Source organism: Cyprinus carpio, chromosome A3, assembly GCF_018340385.1.
Source record: "Cyprinus carpio isolate SPL01 chromosome A3, ASM1834038v1, whole genome shotgun sequence".
NCBI lineage: Eukaryota > Metazoa > Chordata > Actinopteri > Cypriniformes > Cyprinidae > Cyprinus > Cyprinus carpio.
In genome coordinates this window covers 13,435,602-13,454,984 of record NC_056574.1, presented here as the reverse complement: position 1 = coordinate 13,454,984, position 19,383 = coordinate 13,435,602, and the positions used below count along the sequence as shown (strand labels likewise).

Below are 19,383 nucleotides of genomic sequence, written 5' to 3'. Positions count from 1 at the left end.
TGGAGGTTTAGAATATGCCCAGGTTTTACATTCTCTGAATCCATCCAACAATCACAATCTGGCCTAGACTAGATTTGAAAATGTTTTTATCAATCATATTCTAGATCTGATCTGTGCATTATCCTGTGCATGTGGATAATTTTTGAGATCTATGTCTAAATATTTACTGGCCTATTATATGTATATTGGCAGGCATTAATCAAGTTCGTCATATTTTTGTAGTGATTAAAATGACATTATCTGGAAAATGAGCAGTTGTGTAGGCACTGAGAGGGCAGTGGGCCTTAAACACTGACTGATATCCCTTGTCTGGGAAAACGTACTAGTAAGTTCATAAAAAAAGGCTGGGGCCCCACAGAAATGTTCATTTCTGCATCTTTAGAGGGTGTTGTGTTGATTAACAGTGTTATGATGGGATCTATGTTGATGCCTAGGGCAGAAGGTTAGAGGGGGAGATGCTAGAATTGTTTTCTTCAAGGCCAGCGGCCCTCCCTCTTTCCTTGCACAAATGCTACAGGCTCAATAGCTAAATGGGGGGTGCAGGGTTGTCTGCCCCAGATGTAAATTGCGGACATGGAAAAGAATCTCATTAGCAGGGCTGCTGTTCCCCCCCACAACCTCCATGCATCGGGAGACGGGTGAGACTGCTGTCCCTTCTCTGTGGACAAGTTGGGAAGAGGAGGGGTGCTTGTGTTGAGTGGCCACAATGGTGTCTTTGTTTGGGCACACAGTTGCATAGCGCTCAAGACCTTACTCTAATGAGTAATTACGCAAAAACTCTATCAGGCTAGGGGGCAAAGTTGGGTTTAGCCTGCTATTACATGTATCAAGACTGTATATTAAGCAACCACACAAATGAACGTTTTGCATTCTTTTGACACATACTGTTGATCTGGTGATACTGGGAAAATGACATGTTTCTTACCTGGCTGACAGGTGCAGGTGAAGCCATTGACCGCGTCTCGGCAGATGCCATCATTTACACAGGGGTTGCTCTCACATTCGTCAACATCCACCTCACAGTACTTCCCCTGATAGCCTGGTAGAGAGACAACCAGAGTGAAACACAGTTCTAACCCTTGATGCACTGAAGATGGATCCCAGACTGCAGTTTCTCACAACACAGGGGCCCACAGATGCACACTGAGATGTTCTGCTACACTGCACCCTAGAGCAAGTTCATGTTTCAGAGGAAATGGAGAATTACTCCATCTATGCAAACTGGGGCCCCTGCTTTGACTAGAAGCACCACACCCTACTGTCCACAGGATGCCCTGTGGTCATCTCTCCATTGAGAACACACATGTTCTATAATCAGCAGAGTGCTGCTCTTGTGTGTCATCCCATTCAGGTGAAACAGAGTGTGGGCCGGTGCCAGTGCACTGACGACAGCATGGAATCAGAAAAAATTGGCCCCTCCACGTGAGCCAGGGCCAAGTCGGCGAAGATGAGGAGGGTGGGGAAGAAGAGGTGTCTGTGGAATTGAAAGGGGTATGAGCAAAAGTTGGGGGAGGGGATGAGAGTGCTGGGAAAAAGTTTGCTCTCCCTCTATGTGTGAAGGGCGAGGAACGGAGCACAGAGGGGCCCCATTGTTCCACTCGATTCCCACCACTCAAGATCTCATTATAATTCACTGCACACTCCTCCCCCTCTCTCCCAGATTGCCCAATACACCCCGCTCCCAGTGCAGATTTGTATAGTTCCCCAGAAAAACCAAAGAGGCATGTCGTGCAGGGTACAAGTTTTTACCGAACATGTGCTGAAGACACTAAGCCAGTATTGGTCTGTGGTTTCTTTAAATTACATATGTGGACTAAACTTTCTATTTCAATTGATTACCCTTCTCAAATGACCACTATGTGGTCAATTATTACATAACAAATCCTTCTCTGGACTTTGCATGTTTTCTTAAGTAGGTCTACATAGTCATAGAGTCTGGAAGTCCACATTGATTAGAAGCAGATTTAGTGTTCTGTGTAAGTTAAGGTCAAGTTCGCTGACATACCAGGCATACAGATGCATGTGAACTCGCCGATACGGTCCAGGCAGGTGGCGTCGTTCTGGCAGGGCATGGACAGGCACTCGTTGATATCAATCTCACAGCGAGGGCCAGTGTAACCCCGTCCACATTGGCACTGAAATGAGCCCTCCGTGTTTACACACTTCCCAAAATGCTCACAGGGGTTGGCACCTGGCACAAGAGAGAGAAAGAAGAGTCAGTTAATACTTGCTCTCTACTAACAGAGACAAAAAGGAGGAAGAGACAGAAAGAATCAACGAGAGAGGGAGGCATTCACAATGCAGTAAATTTACCAATGGAACATTCATCCATGTCTTGGTTGCAGGCTCCACCAACAAAGCCAGCAGGGCAGGTGCAGATGGCGCGGCCGTTCAGAGGGTTAGTGTCACACACTGCCCCCTCATTACAGGGGTTACTGACACAAGCATCATCCAGATGACAGAGCAGACCTGCAGGAACAGCAGAATGTGACTAATTGGACTCTGAGAACAATGGATAAAACCTACAAATAAGGAGTGATGATGAAGATAGTCGTACCAGTTTTGCCCACCGGGCACTCGCAGAAAAAGGATGCCACACGGTCATGACACGTGGCCCCATTGAAACAGACAGCCGTAGCACAGTCGTCAATGTTCTCACTGCAGTCGTCCCCAGTCCAGCCATTGACACATACACAGGTGTGTCCTCCAATGGTGTTAAAGCACGTACCGCCATTGTGACAAGCATTGGGCTGCATGAGACACTCGTTGACATCCTCAGCACAATACTGGCCTAAGAAAAGAAAAACAAATGTCGAGTTATTATAACTGGAAAATTAAAAGTACACATAGAAAAAAAGTATGTGTTTACCTGTCCACTCAGGCAGACACTGACAATTGTACGTGTTGACACCATCTACACAGATCCCACCATTCATGCATTTGTTCCCAGGGCAGTCATCCACGTTCTCCTCGCAATTGTGTCCCTTGAAGCCTAGGCAGAGAAATTAAATGGTATGACACAGGAAACAGGGAGGTAACTGTGGTAGTAACAATGTCTGACATATTCCTCTCCTCCCCAACACACTTAAGAACTTTCACTTAATCCTGCTCCACAGCTATTAATAAATTGATGTGCAGAGTAAAGTGAGCAGTAAAAAGGTTCAGTGGGTGTTGAGTGTTTACATATTCTAATGGCAGTTCCCACAGCGGCAAAGCCAGGACCTGACAGAGCTCTGCTCCAGAGGGCCATACTCCCTGCCATGTTTGCTTGTTTTATAATCTCTCATGGTTTCAATGACTTCCTCTTTCGTGAGAGACATTTCCTGCTTACTCCCCAGAGGGGATCAGAAAGGCCATAAAGTAAATTCCTGCCACACCAGCCCACTTGCTTTCTCTCTTCCACGCTTTGACTGTTTTTTTCACTCACTCTCCTGTGTATTGTTCTCTCACTCTGAGCTATTAATAGCAAAGTATGAGGTATCACTGCCTGGAAAGTCCAGATGGTTTGGGAAACCCCGAACCCGAGGGATGAGAATGAGTATGGGAATATGATAAAGGGTGTGTCTACATGAATGCCTGCATGGCTTTTGTCTGTTTGTACCTGGCAAGCAAGCACAATCGTAGGTATGGTCACCGGTCTGATGGCAGGTGCCCCCATTGAGACATTGTGAGGGGGCGCAGGGCTGGGTGGGTATCTCGCATGTGCCCCCGCTGTACCCAGCAAGGCACTCACAGCGGAATGAGCCAGCTGTGTTCTTGCAAATGCCACCGTTAAGGCACTTTCCAGGTTTGCGGCATTCATCAATATCATTGCGACAGTTCTTGCCCTGATACCCAGGTGGGCATGAGCAGTTGTAGTGATTATTCCAATTGGTGCAACGGGCACCGTTGGCACAGGGATTTGTGGCACATGCATCAATCAGGGAACAATCCTGACCTGCAAACACACAAAGCATCATTCACAAACAGACCTATATTTTCCACAAACTGTATCATGACAACATGAAGACACCCTAATCCTTACCTCTGAACCCCCGCTGGCACACACAGGTGTACTGTGGGATTCCGTTGGCTACCTGGCTCTTGCAAGCTGCTCCATTTAGACAAGGCGAATGGTGACAGGGGTCCGGATGCTGACAGAGCGAACCAATATAACCAGGCCGGCATCTGTCGAGGGGCACAAATTTAGAACATGAACACCTGAACTTAGAAGCATTTTAGTGGGACATCAGAAACTTTTATCAACAGCCCAGGTCAAGTATCTCACCCAACTCATGCAAAGAACATCTAACTGTTAAATATTAAACATCTTATTATAATACAAAGTTAGTGAGCAGGTAATAACACACACACAAACACACACAGACGCAAACATAGAAAAATACTCAATTTCGTGCTGTACACCAGATGTTGCATACATGTCTGCCTTGACTAAAACAGCAGAGCACACTTTCCACATTCTCTGGTATTCCGATCCGGAAAGCATGCTTCTCTCCATGCCAGTTTGCATTCCAGGATTATTACTGATTTTCCAATCTCTCCACGGCATTTAATAGTAAAACACGGTTGTGATTGACAGAATTGCCTGTGTTCCTTGCAAACTGTATACAGTGTTCAATGTGTTAACTTCACAATGGAGACCACTCAAAAGACAGGAGACAACAAACCATAGGTATGAGATGGTGGTCTAGCCACTTTGTGGCAGTTGAACACAGTTCTTTTTTCTCCAATTCTATGCTTTTCAGTACAGGATGTTATCTTGATGGACAATTGAGTGGGACCTGAAACTGAACAGGTACAATAAAATAAACAACTTTTTCTTAATAAATGCAGTCTCTCTCATGGGTTCTGGGGCCTTTGGTAAGCTAGGCTTGAGAAGCCAGTGTGTGTTGGGTAACCCTACACCCACACAGGGAGCCCCGCCACAGGATGGAGTCCCACATCAAACACACTGTTTGAAGCTGATGACAAGCACTGGGATGGTCTGTTCTCTCTGTGTCCCCCCTTAGGTCCTATCTCGCTTTTCACTGTAAAACAACCCCTGGGCAGAGACAACAATGGCTTTTCCTCCTTTTTCTGTTACAGGATGACCACTTTTTTACACTGAGCTATTTGTTCCTTTGTTGTTTTGCCTCTTTTGTGGCTGGCGTCTCCTCCCCCGCACTTATTTGAAGCAGTTTCTCTCTGACCTCAGAGAAGGCATCAGATAAGGGCTTGGCCTATAGGGGGTGCCATTTTAGACCTCTGCTTCACCACAGTGAGAGCCTGCTAGCCTTTTAGGAACTATAAGTTCCATTCAACTGTTTCATTAAAACGAGACATACTTTGAACTGCCTTGACAACTGTTTTTCTACCCAGCAAGACAATGGAGGATGACACCAGTGTTCTGTTTGGAGGACACACCTACAGAAACGCTTCATATGGGAGTATTATACTATTCTGGAATTGGAGCCAAAAAAACAGATATAAGGGAGCCAAGCTTAAGCTTATGATCCTAAGTTGCTGGCTTTGAGAAGCCCAAGCTTTATGATTAAAGAGATTTATGTTATGTTTAAGTTAAGTATAAAATACTAATTTGTACCTGCCTGCCATGGCTGGTTCTTTTTTTTTCTTTTTCTTTTTCTTTTCTTTTCTTTTTTTTTTTTTTTAACTCAAAGTGTGAGAATTTGAAGCCAAAGAGGCCTACTGGACCAAACTGAAGGCTGGTATCAAAAACATAATTAATCATGTCTGTTATTACTTTTAATCATGTCTTTTTTCATAAGTTAAGGTTACATGTCTGTGGGGAGTTTTTTCTCAACCTTTTCCTTAAAAACAAGGAAGAAAAAGAGCAGCGATAAGAAAAAATTCTTCATGGATACCATCTTCTGAAGCCACCAACGTGGCACACTGCTTTTCCCTATGAACCCTTCACATGCTGGGAGGTCAAATGTCAGAGGTTAGCAGTCTGATTGTGATGATAATGTCAGGCAGTGTAGTGGGGGGCAGGTCGGGGGCGTCTGTTAGGGAGAGAATGTCTTTTGGAGGGTGGGATGGGGGAAGAGTCCGGTACGGAGAGTCATGTCATGTCATATTTCCTGTAATCCCTCGTCTCCTGCTCTGAAAACACTCACACTCTTTCTGAATCCCAGATCCCTGTTACTGTGGCAACCTCACAGACGACCGAGCAAGCCTGACACCCCACCAATCACCCCCTACCCTTCATCCCCTTGGCTATTTGTCATGGCTTGGCTGGGTTTATTTAGAGGCAAATTAACTATGTCTGGAATCTCGGGGGTCATGAAAAAAATGAAACTAGGAGTTGCAGCACAAAGAGTTTTGAGGAGACGGGGAGGAGACCCGCATCAAGGTTCAACTAGCATGCAGTCTGATACTCAAGCCCTTAAAAAAATTACCATTCCCGGCAATGGGCCTTTAAATGCTGAAAAATGCCTAGACAGAGCCTATTTTACAACCTGTTGTTCTCCTGTCTTTGGCTCTAAGAAGCAGTTGATGTAAATGTGCAGAGTGAATGAGTGCATGTGTACATGAGCAGTTAGGAATGTGCGATGAAGGCCAAACAGGTCAGATTCTGGGGTACATCTTCTAACTGGGCTATTTTTACATGTATCCTCTGTTACAAAAAAAAAAAAAAAAAAGTGTGGTCAGCAAGTGGTTAAACAAAAGAGAAACTTTTGGACGGACCACAATAGGCACAATCACTGAGGAACTGCTCGTGGGATTTCAAAGAGTTACTGGACTATGAGGAATTGTGGATGTGTTGACAAGTGCTATTTCCACACCAAAGAAAGGGGGCCTCTGGCCTTGCAAAACATGATAACATGCATGTGTTTGTGAGTTTTGGAACTAATTCCCTCTGTGTGTGTGTGTATCCGTGCTGGAGTTCCATACCAGTTGCATAGTGAAAACCTTGGTGAAAGTGTGTGAGAATGTGTAGATATTGGTCAAGTAGCAGCAGGGGGAGGTTAGGATATTTGTCCTCACACGGTGTTCTGCAGCCAAAACACACATTCTTTTGTCTGGGCCTTGGCTGTGCATATCAGTCGTCTAAAAACATACAGTCAAGAGTCCTATCAGAGCTTTCAGAGTGAAAAACAACTCCACTGGAATTCCACTGTGAGTGAAGATGTTTTACAAATAAGTTGGACATTTTGAGTGTGATATGGATGGAAATTCGCTGTTTCGCTTTTAGCCAGGTGTGGGATATTACTCAACATTACTATTGAGTCAAATATTCCAAGACTTGACCCCTGGCCCCTAAGTAATATCAGAATAGACAAGGCTGAGGCATGAATAGGGCAAAAACAGTAATCCCCCAATGTCACAACACCAATGATGGTTCACGCCAGCTGCAAATAGCACTATACAACTGTTCACATCTGTCAGGACTGCTTTGGCTGTCTGCCTTCTCGCTGCTTCTTTAAAGGATTACACCCAAAACAATGGCACTATTCTGTCTGTAAGTCTCCAAACAGATGTGCACAGAAAGTGACGTGGCTGTATGTCACGTCACTTTCACTTTTTTTTGTCACTTTCAAACACACACATGAACGCAGGCTGTTAGATCACATGCACAAGTATAGCAGCACAGTCACAGCACACTTTTCCTGATACTGTTAAAAGGAGGTTAATGAAGCAGTCGGACAGGTTGACAATTAAGCAATGATTCTTAACTGAGAGACAAACAAACAATTCAGGGAACCGATGCAGTCAAACACCTCCACAAATACCTCACATGCACACTCAAACACGCTGTGTAACTTACAAGCACTTTCATCTCCTAGGACGCTGAGAAACCACAAGATATGGCAGATTGAAAAAACAATGGATAGGGCCTCATTCAAAAATATTGTATAGGTGTATCTCCATAGCATATCAAAAGAATTCCATGGGACCTGAAAGACTTTTGGACTCTCAAGGACTTCTGTAACTTATATACTGTATGCATGCACACAGGGGCTTTTTGGATGCTGCAGCTGGAATGATTAATGTATGTGAAGTTCGGCATCTCTGCTTGCTTTTGAAACCTAATGCCTTTTTTCCTGATCTCAGGGTCATTGTGGCAATGTCACCTGATACTATTCTCTTTAGCACAATACCATACAATCATCTAGCAGTCTAAGGTCACGACACCTGTGGATGAGAAGCAAAAACACACTGGTTCTCCCTGAAAGAGCTTCATCTGGTCAGTCATGGTCCAGGAGGCACCAAGCAGGAGAGAGTTCCCAACAGGATTCCAATCTCCTTGAAGCCATCCTTCCAACACTGAGGTGAAAGACAATAACCATGTATTTCACAAAGCCAAGTCTTTCCTTAGTAGGAAGTAAGTTGAGTGTAGGTCATCTGCTATTAATGTCACTGAAACTAAACCCTGTTTTGTTTGCTTTAAAAACAATGGAAATCTGAGGTTTAAAGCAACTTTCAGGGTATCAAAATGCCGAAAGTCCCCTAAGAAAAAAAGTCTGGCAGTGTCTGGCATATAGCCGCTCCATTCCTTTGTGAAGAGCCCATACTGACACCAAACTGCCAAGTAGAGCCTGTTCCCCCTCCCCCAACTGCCCCCTCCCAGCTCCCCATCTTCTCAAAGGGGAACCAAAGTGGGGGTAGGGGAGTCAAAATAAAAATTTGTGGGCCAAATAAAAGAGCTAAAGTAGTCAGAACCCCATTGTTTAAGGACGGGGGAGCAGTGGCCCAAACAGCCGGGCTTTCAGGCCTGCGCTCAAACGAACCAACAGGCCTCTGCTGTAGCCTGGCAACAGTAACCCATGGCTGAGGAGAGAGCTGAGAGGGTGGGGGTTTGTGAGGACAGAACTTTCACAGGAACTGAACCTTCCAAACTTCTAGAACAACTTTCTACTAATCGCTGGAAGAAAAGGATATTTTGAAAATTGGAATAGAAAATTAGGCCTACGGCACATGGAAGGGGGTTTTGGTTTTTAGCCAGTGATTTTTGTAGCTTGCATGAATTTTTAACTATAAACAGACGAACTGAACTTTTCAACAAGAAGCACCTGTCAACCTATGGAAATATACAGATGGGTAGATGTCCATGAAATATCCATATTTTTATTCCTTTGCCAACCCATTGTCCTGCTGTGTATTGGCCACATAATTATCTATCTGTTAGATTATTATAATGAACGGACTGGAAGTGGACTAAATGAAGCAGCAGACTAAATGGACATGAATATGGTCCTTAAAAGACTTCTGACAAAAGCCTTAAACATCTTATCAAACTAAAAGTTAACAAAAACACTTACTTATGTTTATCAGATCAGATTTAATGCTTTTGAAACAAATTAGAGTAAAGAATGTAACTATGCTCAATGCTCACAAAAAACCTCTGGAATTTCTGGTATTGCTGACAAGCCAGCCATAACCACATTGTATGCACCCCAGACTCGAGGTCTTCCAAAGCATTCTTCACTGTACTTCACCACAAAACCACACTCCAGCACCTAAACCGATACAGTCCGCTTGTAACTCAAAGAGAAATAGTCTTTCCTTACTGATTCTGCAGATCTGAAGACTATCAGTAGTGTGTTTCTATACTAACATGCCTCAAGAATCTAAGAAAACTAGAGATGGAAGATCTGTTTTTCACAACCTCAAACTAACTCCACATAACTCCAAAATAACTTCCAGCTATAACCTGGAGTGTCCTGCATTATGCATTAAGCAATCTCACTGGGAATTTTACAGTCCTTCATTTTGTAGCATGAAGAACATCCTGTAAAATGCTGCCAACCATTCTAATCTATCACATAAATCACAAAACATGCAGATAGGTGGGATGAAAATCAGAAAACTCCCAGTTCATCGCTACATCATATTTGAAAACACTTTGGAAAGCTTTAATGTTGCTGTGTTTAGAAAACACAGAGCTCCAGAGAGCCTGATAAGAATGGAAGAGAACACTCAGGTAAAGGCCAAAGAATGCTTCTTATCTCAAGCTCTGCCTCACATAAATTACTCCAGTTCTTGCTCTAATCTTTCCCATTATCAATAAACATCCAGACAAATAGCAACTTTCCTCCTTACATTATCACAGCTGGGCTACTTTATCGCAGCACTACAACGTGTGAGTGTATGATCATACTGGACTGAATTCAATAAAAGTGATTAGCAAACATTGGAATCAAACACTTAATGGTTTAGTTAACCCAAAAATGAAAATTAGCTCATAAATTACTAGTCATCCTAGGTGTATATGACTTTCCTCTTTTACACAAATCCAGTCAGATTTTATTAAAATTTGTCTTTGATCTTTCAAGCTGTTTAATGGCACTCAGCGGTTGTTGCAGTGCATCAGTCCAAAAGAAGTGAAATAAAAAGCACCCATCCATAATAAAAAGTGTCGCAAATGGCTCCGGGGGGTGAACAAAGCCCTCCTGTAGCGAATCGATGCATTTTTGTAAGAAAAATATCCATATTTAAAATGTAATAATCACTTTAATGTAGCTTGTGCCAAAAGTTGTACACAGAAGCAGCTCCGGGAGGATGACGTATGAGGTCAGCGTTGTGCATGCGCTGCTGAGTCTCGTGAAAACCAACGTTTGTTTACGGAGCAAAGGAAGCAAAGTCTTACTTTAGCAAAGGAAAACCAGTCTCCTCTTGGCTTATATCAAAATCCTCTGATTTTCTCCTTCACAAATCATCATTCTGTACTTCTAATTAGTGACAGTTGTTTTGTTTTGATCTCTCCCCTGCGCTTTCGTGTTCGTCACTTCTGAGTGGCACACTCGCAACGCTGACCTCATACGTCATCCGCCCGGAACTGCTTCCGTGTACAACAGTGAGCACAAGCTAGATTAAATTGATTATTACATTTTAAATATGTTTATTTTTCTTACAAAAACAAATCGATTCACTTTGTTCAACCCCCGGAGCCAAAAACACCCCCCCCCCCCCCCCGGAGCTGTGTGAGACACTTTTTATTTCACTTCTTTTGGACTGATTCACTGCAACACCCGCTGAGTGCCATTAAACAGCTTGGAAGATCAAAGACAATTTTTAATATAACTCCGACTGGATTCGTCTGAAAGAAGAAAGTCATATACACCTAGGATGAATTGAAGGGTGAGTAATTTATGGGCTAATTTTAATTTTTGGGTGAACTAACACTTTCAGGGTGATTAAAGTAGATTACATCTCTCTGGAGCCAGTAAGCCAACCACACTCACACAAAACAGATTTGAGGTGTGGTGGTTGAATATCTGAAGGGTTAGAAAAGGAGTTAGAAAATGAGAGAGGGCAAGAACCCATCATAAGCTCTCCTCAGCTGTATTGATAGACAGGATGTGAGTAGAGTAGAAGGGTCAGGAGTCAGCACTTCCTGTGACAGGGCCTGGGAACCAGGACTCCCTGTTTGCAGCATTAAACCATAAAGGCGCACATTACACCCCAAATGCTCTCCACCACTATCAAATTAGTACGGTTCTCTTCTCAATCTGCCTACTTTTGGGTGGAGTGACTCAATTCACTCACCAAGCAGACATTACCGTACACATCTTTTTGATATTAAAATATATTTTTAATATCCTGGATCCTAAAAAGACTGGAGGCAATGACAGCAATGAATGCAGTGTTGGCAGAGGAGGAATCTTACAAAGCATTCCAAACTAATCCACTATAAATTAAGGGAAAGGAACTTTATCTCTTAAGTGCTAAACTCAATATAAACAAACAATGTTCCAGCCCTTTAAGATATAAACACATCTATTGGTGTACACTATTCTTTAAGTAAATCAACAGAGGCATTTGATATCAACTTTAATTACTTTATGTAAATAAACTACAGTTGTTAGTTTGCAGAAAGCCAGTGATTGCTGGGCCTGCTTCATGTCTAACTAACTGTCCTCATAAATCATTTCTTAAGAGGCAGAGAGCTTCCATGGGTCACTAAAACACAACGCTCACAATTTATAGACTCACTCTGCTACTGGGGTCAAGGTGAGACCATCAATAACGGACAGAGCCCCACTGTATCCACTTCCTTTCTGACCAAATGGGTGGGAAAGTGCAAACATAGATGTCTCTTTATTTTTCTCATCTCTACTCAGTGGCTCACACACTTTCATCTTCGCTGTTTGTTCTCAGAGAGTGACAGTGGCCTGGGCTTGCAGAGCTTGTGCAGACAATGGAGAACCTCCACATCAGTTCGCTGCGTGTGTGTGAGCATGTGTTAGGAGGCCCGTGGGCCACCGGCTCCGCTCCTCCATAGGCCCGTCTGTCTCGGCATGGGGCAGCAAGCCGTTCAATGGGAGCACCTGGCCCTCCGCTCCCCCTTTGTAAGGGTCTGACTTCACTGGATTACCATCACAACATCCACCAGCTGTCCCTCTACACCCCAGTACAACCCCCTTTCTCCAACACACATCCCCACCCCCGCCTTATTCTTCCAGCTGGACTATCTCTGAATGACACTCTCACAATCTGCCTAATTATCTCTTTGCTTCAGTCGAGACTTTATCCCACACCGTGGCTGCACTTGCTTGCACGCTCTCCTCACTGGGGGGATGCGATTAGAGACACTTTAACAGAACTTCCTGACTCTTCACCTAGAGTGACATTCCTGGAGTCTTCACAACAAGTGTGCTGTCATTCCATGCCTCACGTCTCCTATTGATGAGGGATTCAAAGAGCGACAGACCATAGCAGGACCAGAATTTAATAACTGGATCCACAGAGCATTCTGCGGTATACCCCAAGATACCCTGACTTTATCCCTTGATGTCACCACCATGGGGTCAGTTTTGCAAATACATAAACAGTTGTCACAGGGATTATATGATGAGATTTAGACAACTGTGCCACAATAAAGGTACAAATCAGGTCCCCTGAACAGTCCAGATGTTAACCCTATGTCAGCTCATGAAAGTAGCCCAAGAAGCATTGGACAGTGGCCCATTGTGAAGAAGCACTCAGTGGAGAGAGTTAGAGAGGGATTACTTCTGTAATCTGTCATGGACTGCACCAGCCACTGAAGCTCTCAGCGCAGGGGACCATGAAATGACATAGGAACCAAACAAGAACTAGGGCTCAATATATACCTCAACCAGACCCTGGTAGAACAACAGTCAACATAATTATCAGTAACAATTACAGTCCTATGGGGCATATTTGCATAATATTACAGTCACTAGAGAGCTCTCTTGCAACAAGGATACTACACTAAATAGGATAATCAACTTCCTTCAGGCACATTAGCTCTCGTCGCAATGAAGAGAAAACATGTCATGGAGAGAAACAGGTGTAAGATTTTTTGGCAAGGTTTTTCTCAGAGACCAGATTTCAACACAGCTTTAAAATTTCAGTGAAATTCCGAGGTCCATCCAGTACTCCTTACTATGTCTAGTTCAGCCTTTGCCTCTGTTTGCTAAAAGTACCATTATCCACTTTTTTCTCTGTTGTTCCCTCACTTTCATATGCCCTTTCTTCTATACTCCTCCTCCTACTCTCTCTGGTCTTTCTAGCGGTGCTGGGTTACAGGTTGGTATCTGGAGGAATAAAGGTTCCTTTCTGGTGTTTTGGGTCTCTGGTTTCATCAGGACCTCTGGGGGGGGGCTGGAGTGGGACTACTGTCCCCGTAGCTCAAGGACTGGTTTGACCACTCTCTTGTGGCTGGCCATTCCACATGGTTGTATTACCATGTTGTGTGGCATGACATTTACTGTCCTCCTTATTTAAGAAAAAATCCTTTTCACTTTTCACTTGACACCAACACAACAGACTGCGCGTGAACTGCTCTTCACACACATACAGTAACATTTTAAACATAACAATAACATTAACTCTTTAAAATATAAAATGCCATAACGTAAGTCAATAAAATATCTAATCTAGAAAAATTTCTGGAATGAGTAGAGCAGGAATGAGCAGGGAAGAACAAAGCACTGTTTAACACCATTACACATTTACTAACACACTGTGTACATAACTTGGCTTGAAGTGTGATGGGTAAGTGGGGAAGTAGCGGACTCCCAATCGAAGGGTTGTGAGCGAGTCTCGGGCCGGCAGGAATTGGGGTGGGGGGAGTGAATGTACAAAGCTCTGTTTACCCACAATACCACGACTTAGGTGCCCTTGAGCAAGGCACACACTGCTGGGCGCCGCACATAAATGGCTGGCTCCGGGTGACAGTGTGTGTGTGTTCACTGGTGTGTGTGCACTTCGGATTAAATGCAGACACAAATTCTGTTATGGGTCACCATACTTGGCTGAATGTCACACAAGGCTTGTCCAGAATTTTACCATAACACTAAAAACACACAAATTACCAAAAAATTATCTAACTCCAGAATTTTATGAGAATTCTATATACACACAAAGTTTCAAAAAACAAATCACTGACTTTTAGATTTGCCCTGCCACTAAAACGCTTCAGTTTACCTCAACAATTATTAATCAGTTAGGACTTAACTCACAGTTTCCACAACCAACCACCTCTGGTATGCGTTTGCATTAAAATTCAGGTTTAAAGTACAACAAGGCTTCATCCAGGATACCTGGCCAGTGAGCAGGCATTAACAACTTGCCTGAGGGTATGAGATTCTTTGGTTGATGATTTAAGTAGGAAGTTATGCCTTAAAGGCACAAATAGGAGCATCTAACAGATTTTAAATAACCAAAGTATCCTAGATAGTATATAAATAAACAAGCTATATAAATGATATAAACAGTTTTCTTAGAGGGAACACTAGTGTCGTCGGGGAGGGGGGTTTACTTGGTTGTGACATTTTTGTTTTAAGTGAAGGAGTGGTCACATACCATAAAGTAATAAACATGACTGCAGAGTTTTATTTTCAAATAAAGAACACAAAACTGTTTCCTGCTTCTTACAACCACTGATCTGTAAAGATAGACGTACCAAATATAAAACATACTGCTTTTAGTTTAACACCCTATTGATTTTGCCATTACATACAACCACGGAGAGTGGTTCCCACGTACTAGTGCCTCCTGGAAAAAACAAACAAAACACTAATCACCATGAATGGAAGCTAGAGTGCACGGACACAGTTTTCCAAATCAGGCGGGAAACATAAAACAACAGCCCCAGGCTTTCATGTGATAACAATCTATTTGTATTAGCATAAACAATAAAGACAAAGACTGTGTGAAGGAACACTATGCATTTGGAACACTTCTTGGCATGATCAAAAAAGAAAAAAAAAAAGCTCACTTTGCCTGACAATCATGAGTATTTTATGACTGATATATTGTGGACAGGTGTAGTGTGGCTGAGTGCATTTATTGTTAGCACAAAATTTTATGGTACAACTTGAGTTAATTATGAGTCATAGATTCAGGTGAATGATTCAGATTCTTATACTAAAACTCAAAGGACACTTAAAAAAAAATACAGTGTAAATCACCTATATAGACATTAAGACATTGCTATGTGTTCTTGCTACACTCCAGTTACTTTCCCCACACTGTGCAATAGTGACTGAAACTGATAACCAAGGCCTAATAACAGCAATGGCAACAGTTATCCAGTTAACCTGTTTAGACCGCACCACTGTGAACATTATTCATTAAAGGAACCAGGAGGTTTTAGCAAACAATTTTGAGTTAGATAAAGTGTAGGCTATAGAATAAAATGGTATTTGCAATAAAATGACAACTGTGGGCTTACAAGCATCTTGAATCCATACACATTCCTCCATTTTCGCACGGCCTGCGTGAATCCACGCAGCGCAGTCCTGTGGAAAGAGAGGGCACAATGAGGCACAGACCACTTTATATTGAAACGACAGAAGCAAAGATACTTTTATATTCAACAACCCTGAAATAGGACATGTTACATTTCTGTTATATTTACAGCCCGCATATCCCGCTTATTTCAGATACAAAGAATCCCTCATATCTTTAAGTTTGTTTGCTTTGTAAATGTACATTGCGTCTTATCTGTGAGTGTGCCGCGAGATAACATGCAGATTCTTTCGCTCACACTCCCGCTTTGTTTGAATGACAATAGAATTCAACACGTTAAGTCTTATAAAATACGAAGCAATAGAACACGTATGTTTTCCGCTAATGTTCGAATTCTTCATTGAGGCAGTAGTAGGCTACTTTATCGATTTAACTGTAACTTTTGGCTATGAAGAAGAAGATGAAAAACAGTTGTTGATTCTTCTTTGTATGTAAAAGACACCTGCACAATAAAGGATAAAGCCGCTTCGTGTACGAGAAATCCCACAGAACTCATCATTTATGTCTCCATTCTTAATATTTGATAATATCAAATATAACCTAGTGCAGTGATTTAACAGCAGAACCCTGATGACAATCTAAATTATGCATGTTGATAGGTCGTTTACTGCCAGTGCAGCGAAGCGGACATTTACTTTACTTTCTCACGGTTCATACAAGGACAAAACGCACACAGACACAAGTAGCCTAATACAATGCCCTCTAAAATTATTAATGTTATGTAGAAGAATTAAAGTCGTAGAAATGACACCACAATAAATATTTGGCAAATGCAACATTCCTCACCAACAAAGAGAATGTGTCCTCGTGTGGTTTGAATACTTTAAATGCCATCATCACTGAATAACTGGTGCATAACTTTCTGCAGTGATCTTCACAACATCGTTCAGCGCGTGCTGGTGCAGCGGTTTATTAAAAAAAAAAAATCAATGCTTGACATTTAAATGTATCCTGACCTAGTGATGGACTGAAACAAGCACGTTTATGAGAACAGACTATCAATTAATGGCACAGATCCTGCACCAGACTTTAAAAAGCTATGGGCAAAGCCGCAAAATCTCATGATTCTGCACCTCGTCAAAGAACATTAATAAATCATAGACAAGTCGTTACGTTTTATGTTCTTTCATTGGTTCTAATGTAACAGGTTATACGTCCACACATGTCCTATAAATCAGTCAGATCCAGACAAAAAGAAATCGGTCATCTTACCTTCGCTGTTTTGCACAAGATGTAAAATTGACAGAAATATCCAAAAACTGTAATTCCCCATTTCTGTGAAAACTCGATCCTACTCCTTTTTTGAAATGTTAGCACTGATACATCCTTTAAAAAATGACACGGTGGTTAAAGTTCCAAGTAATCACATTAAGATGAAGTAGCGTCATAAAGTTAACCTGAGTGAATTTCATAGAAATTGAGCGTTTTCGAAATAGTCCAGTGCCGTATTTCCTCTGCAGCTCGGGCTCCTCTTTCTCTTAGTGTTTAATGGCAGTGGGACAGCTCGCATTCAGCTGCCGTGCGTCTCGAAACACCTCCAGGAACTTTTGAGAAAGTTTCACCACTTCACTTCGGATCCGAGTCCACCGCCGGGCTTCGTGTCACTCCGCCCCCTTCTCAAGGCTTCTCTCACTCAAGTTGTTGTTTGTCCTTCCGCTGAACTGAATAGTGCAGACTCGTCAAAGGCTTGGAAATGAATCCGAAAGTCTTCCCTCGAAAAAATTAAAAATAAAAAAATCTGTAGAAGCTTAAAACTTAAACAAGAGTAACATTTACTCTTTGTGTATCACACTAATCCACAGATAAAATATTGAAATGACTAAAGGTAAGGAAGTTTAATGTGTAATGAAGACAAATGAGATGTTTAAAATAGTCCAAAATAGTGACTCATATGTTAAGTTTTGGAATATAGTCGATTGAAATAATGTATTTATTTACTAGAAGAAAATGGAAATATAAGGCAAATAATGTTTTCTTTTGTTTTTCTGTCTTTTTCTGGCCTAGTGTCTGTAGGCTAACATGAAATCTTGAATTATCAAGAATCATCCATAACCGACAAGCATAATGTCTATTTTAGGGAATATACCAAAGCACTTTAAGAAACAAAATAATACTTAGTTAAAGGAAATGAACTGTTTCATTAAGATATGTTAAAACTGAAAATCATGCTAGTAAGTCACTGCTAAGCTCACTGTAAGCATAGCAACTTCAAAATACTCTAAAGTTTTAGATTAAGATCTGAGGATTTGCTAATCTGTCCTTGAGCACTGTTTGACATAACCATATAAGGGGCCTAGCAGTCTCCCACATCATGCATGTGTACGGCCACTTGTTTGTGTATTTACACTTGATATTGTGCTGAAGAATAAGAGTTGTGTTTGAGAGATGGGAATGAGAGCAGACGTTGCCCTCCCTCATTTCTCGCAAAGCAGCATGGACATTCATTGAAGCTTCTTCCCTACACCCTGCCTTGGTGTACTCATTTTCTGCAACATATAGAGCCTCAGTTGTTCTGTGGCATATAGCAGAGCTGGTTGCTTACAGAGACAATGGCAGTGATTTGAATGAGAAAAGGGCTACTGCATTATGACACAGTTTCTCTCTGCAGGGGGTGCAGGAGGGGGAGGGGCAAAACACTAACATTTAGGGACGTGGCTTGTCCCACCCATCTATCGTTGAATAAATTAGTTCAAGCAATGTGTATGGAGTCTAGCAAGCTCACAACAAATAAGTTTGTTATTAGAGAACATCATTTTTGGATAAGTACAAAGTTTGCATTGGCCTATCTAGCACCAACAAGTATTATTTACTGCAAGAATCAACCCAGAGATTCATAGAATGATTGTTTTCTGAATTGTGTGGCAAACACATTGAGCCTAAAACCATAACATGTATTTTATTTTAGTGATGTGGGTAATTATTATGTTATCTCTGAAAACTGGTAGTTCAGTACCATATCAGTTTTTTGCTTATATTATTAGAGATTTTTTTTTCTTTTATCGGTGTTGGTTAATATTAGATATGCTGTGTATGCTTATTTTGCCTAATTTTAATTTAAAATTGCTGTTGCTGTCATCCAAGCCTCACTTTTATTTTAATCTTTAATTAAACACCTACATTTTTATCAATTTCAATTTGAATATCCATTTTGTAGTGGGTATAGAAAAGAATCAACCCCCCCCCCCCACTTTAAAATAATCACATTTTGTTGCTTTGGAGCCTGAAATGAAGACAGACACATTTTTTGTTATATCCAGCTGTATTTACTCAGTGCATCTTATAACATCCAAGTGAAAGATAAAACACCAACATGTCAGAAAAAGAAAAAAAGGATCACCCCCCTTTTGTCAGTATTTCGTTGAACAACCTTTTGCTTTAATTACAGCCTTTAGTCTGTCGGGATACATCTCTACTAACTTTGCACATCTAGACTTTGCAATATTTGCCCACTCTTCTTTGCAGAATTGCTCAAGTTCAGTTAAATTTGATGAGGAGTGTTTGTGGACTGCAGACATTTGTGGATGAAGTCATTCCACAGATTTTCAATGAGGTTTAAGTCTGGGCTCTGACTAGGCCATGCAAGGACTTTCACATTTTTCTCCTTCAACCACTGTGTGGTCAGCACTGTGTGCTTTGGGTCATTGTCAGTTTTGCTGTGTGCTTTGG

General features: G+C 42.0%; 1 protein-coding gene across 1 annotated transcript in view; it reads right to left on the bottom strand.

Annotated features, from left to right (window-relative positions):
• LOC122133948 (neurogenic locus notch homolog protein 1-like) overlaps window positions 1-17,290 on the bottom strand; it is a 28,603-nt gene extending 11,313 nt beyond the window's left edge. The window contains 9 exon segments of the mRNA XM_042719184.1: window positions 926-1,039; window positions 2,006-2,191; window positions 2,314-2,469; window positions 2,558-2,791; window positions 2,870-2,992; window positions 3,602-3,937; window positions 4,025-4,167; window positions 15,641-15,707; window positions 16,930-17,290. Of these exon segments, the coding sequence (XP_042575118.1) occupies window positions 926-1,039; window positions 2,006-2,191; window positions 2,314-2,469; window positions 2,558-2,791; window positions 2,870-2,992; window positions 3,602-3,937; window positions 4,025-4,167; window positions 15,641-15,707; window positions 16,930-16,990 (1,420 nt within the window). The 5' untranslated portion in view covers window positions 16,991-17,290.
• Between the last annotated feature and the right edge of the window lie 2,093 nt (window positions 17,291-19,383).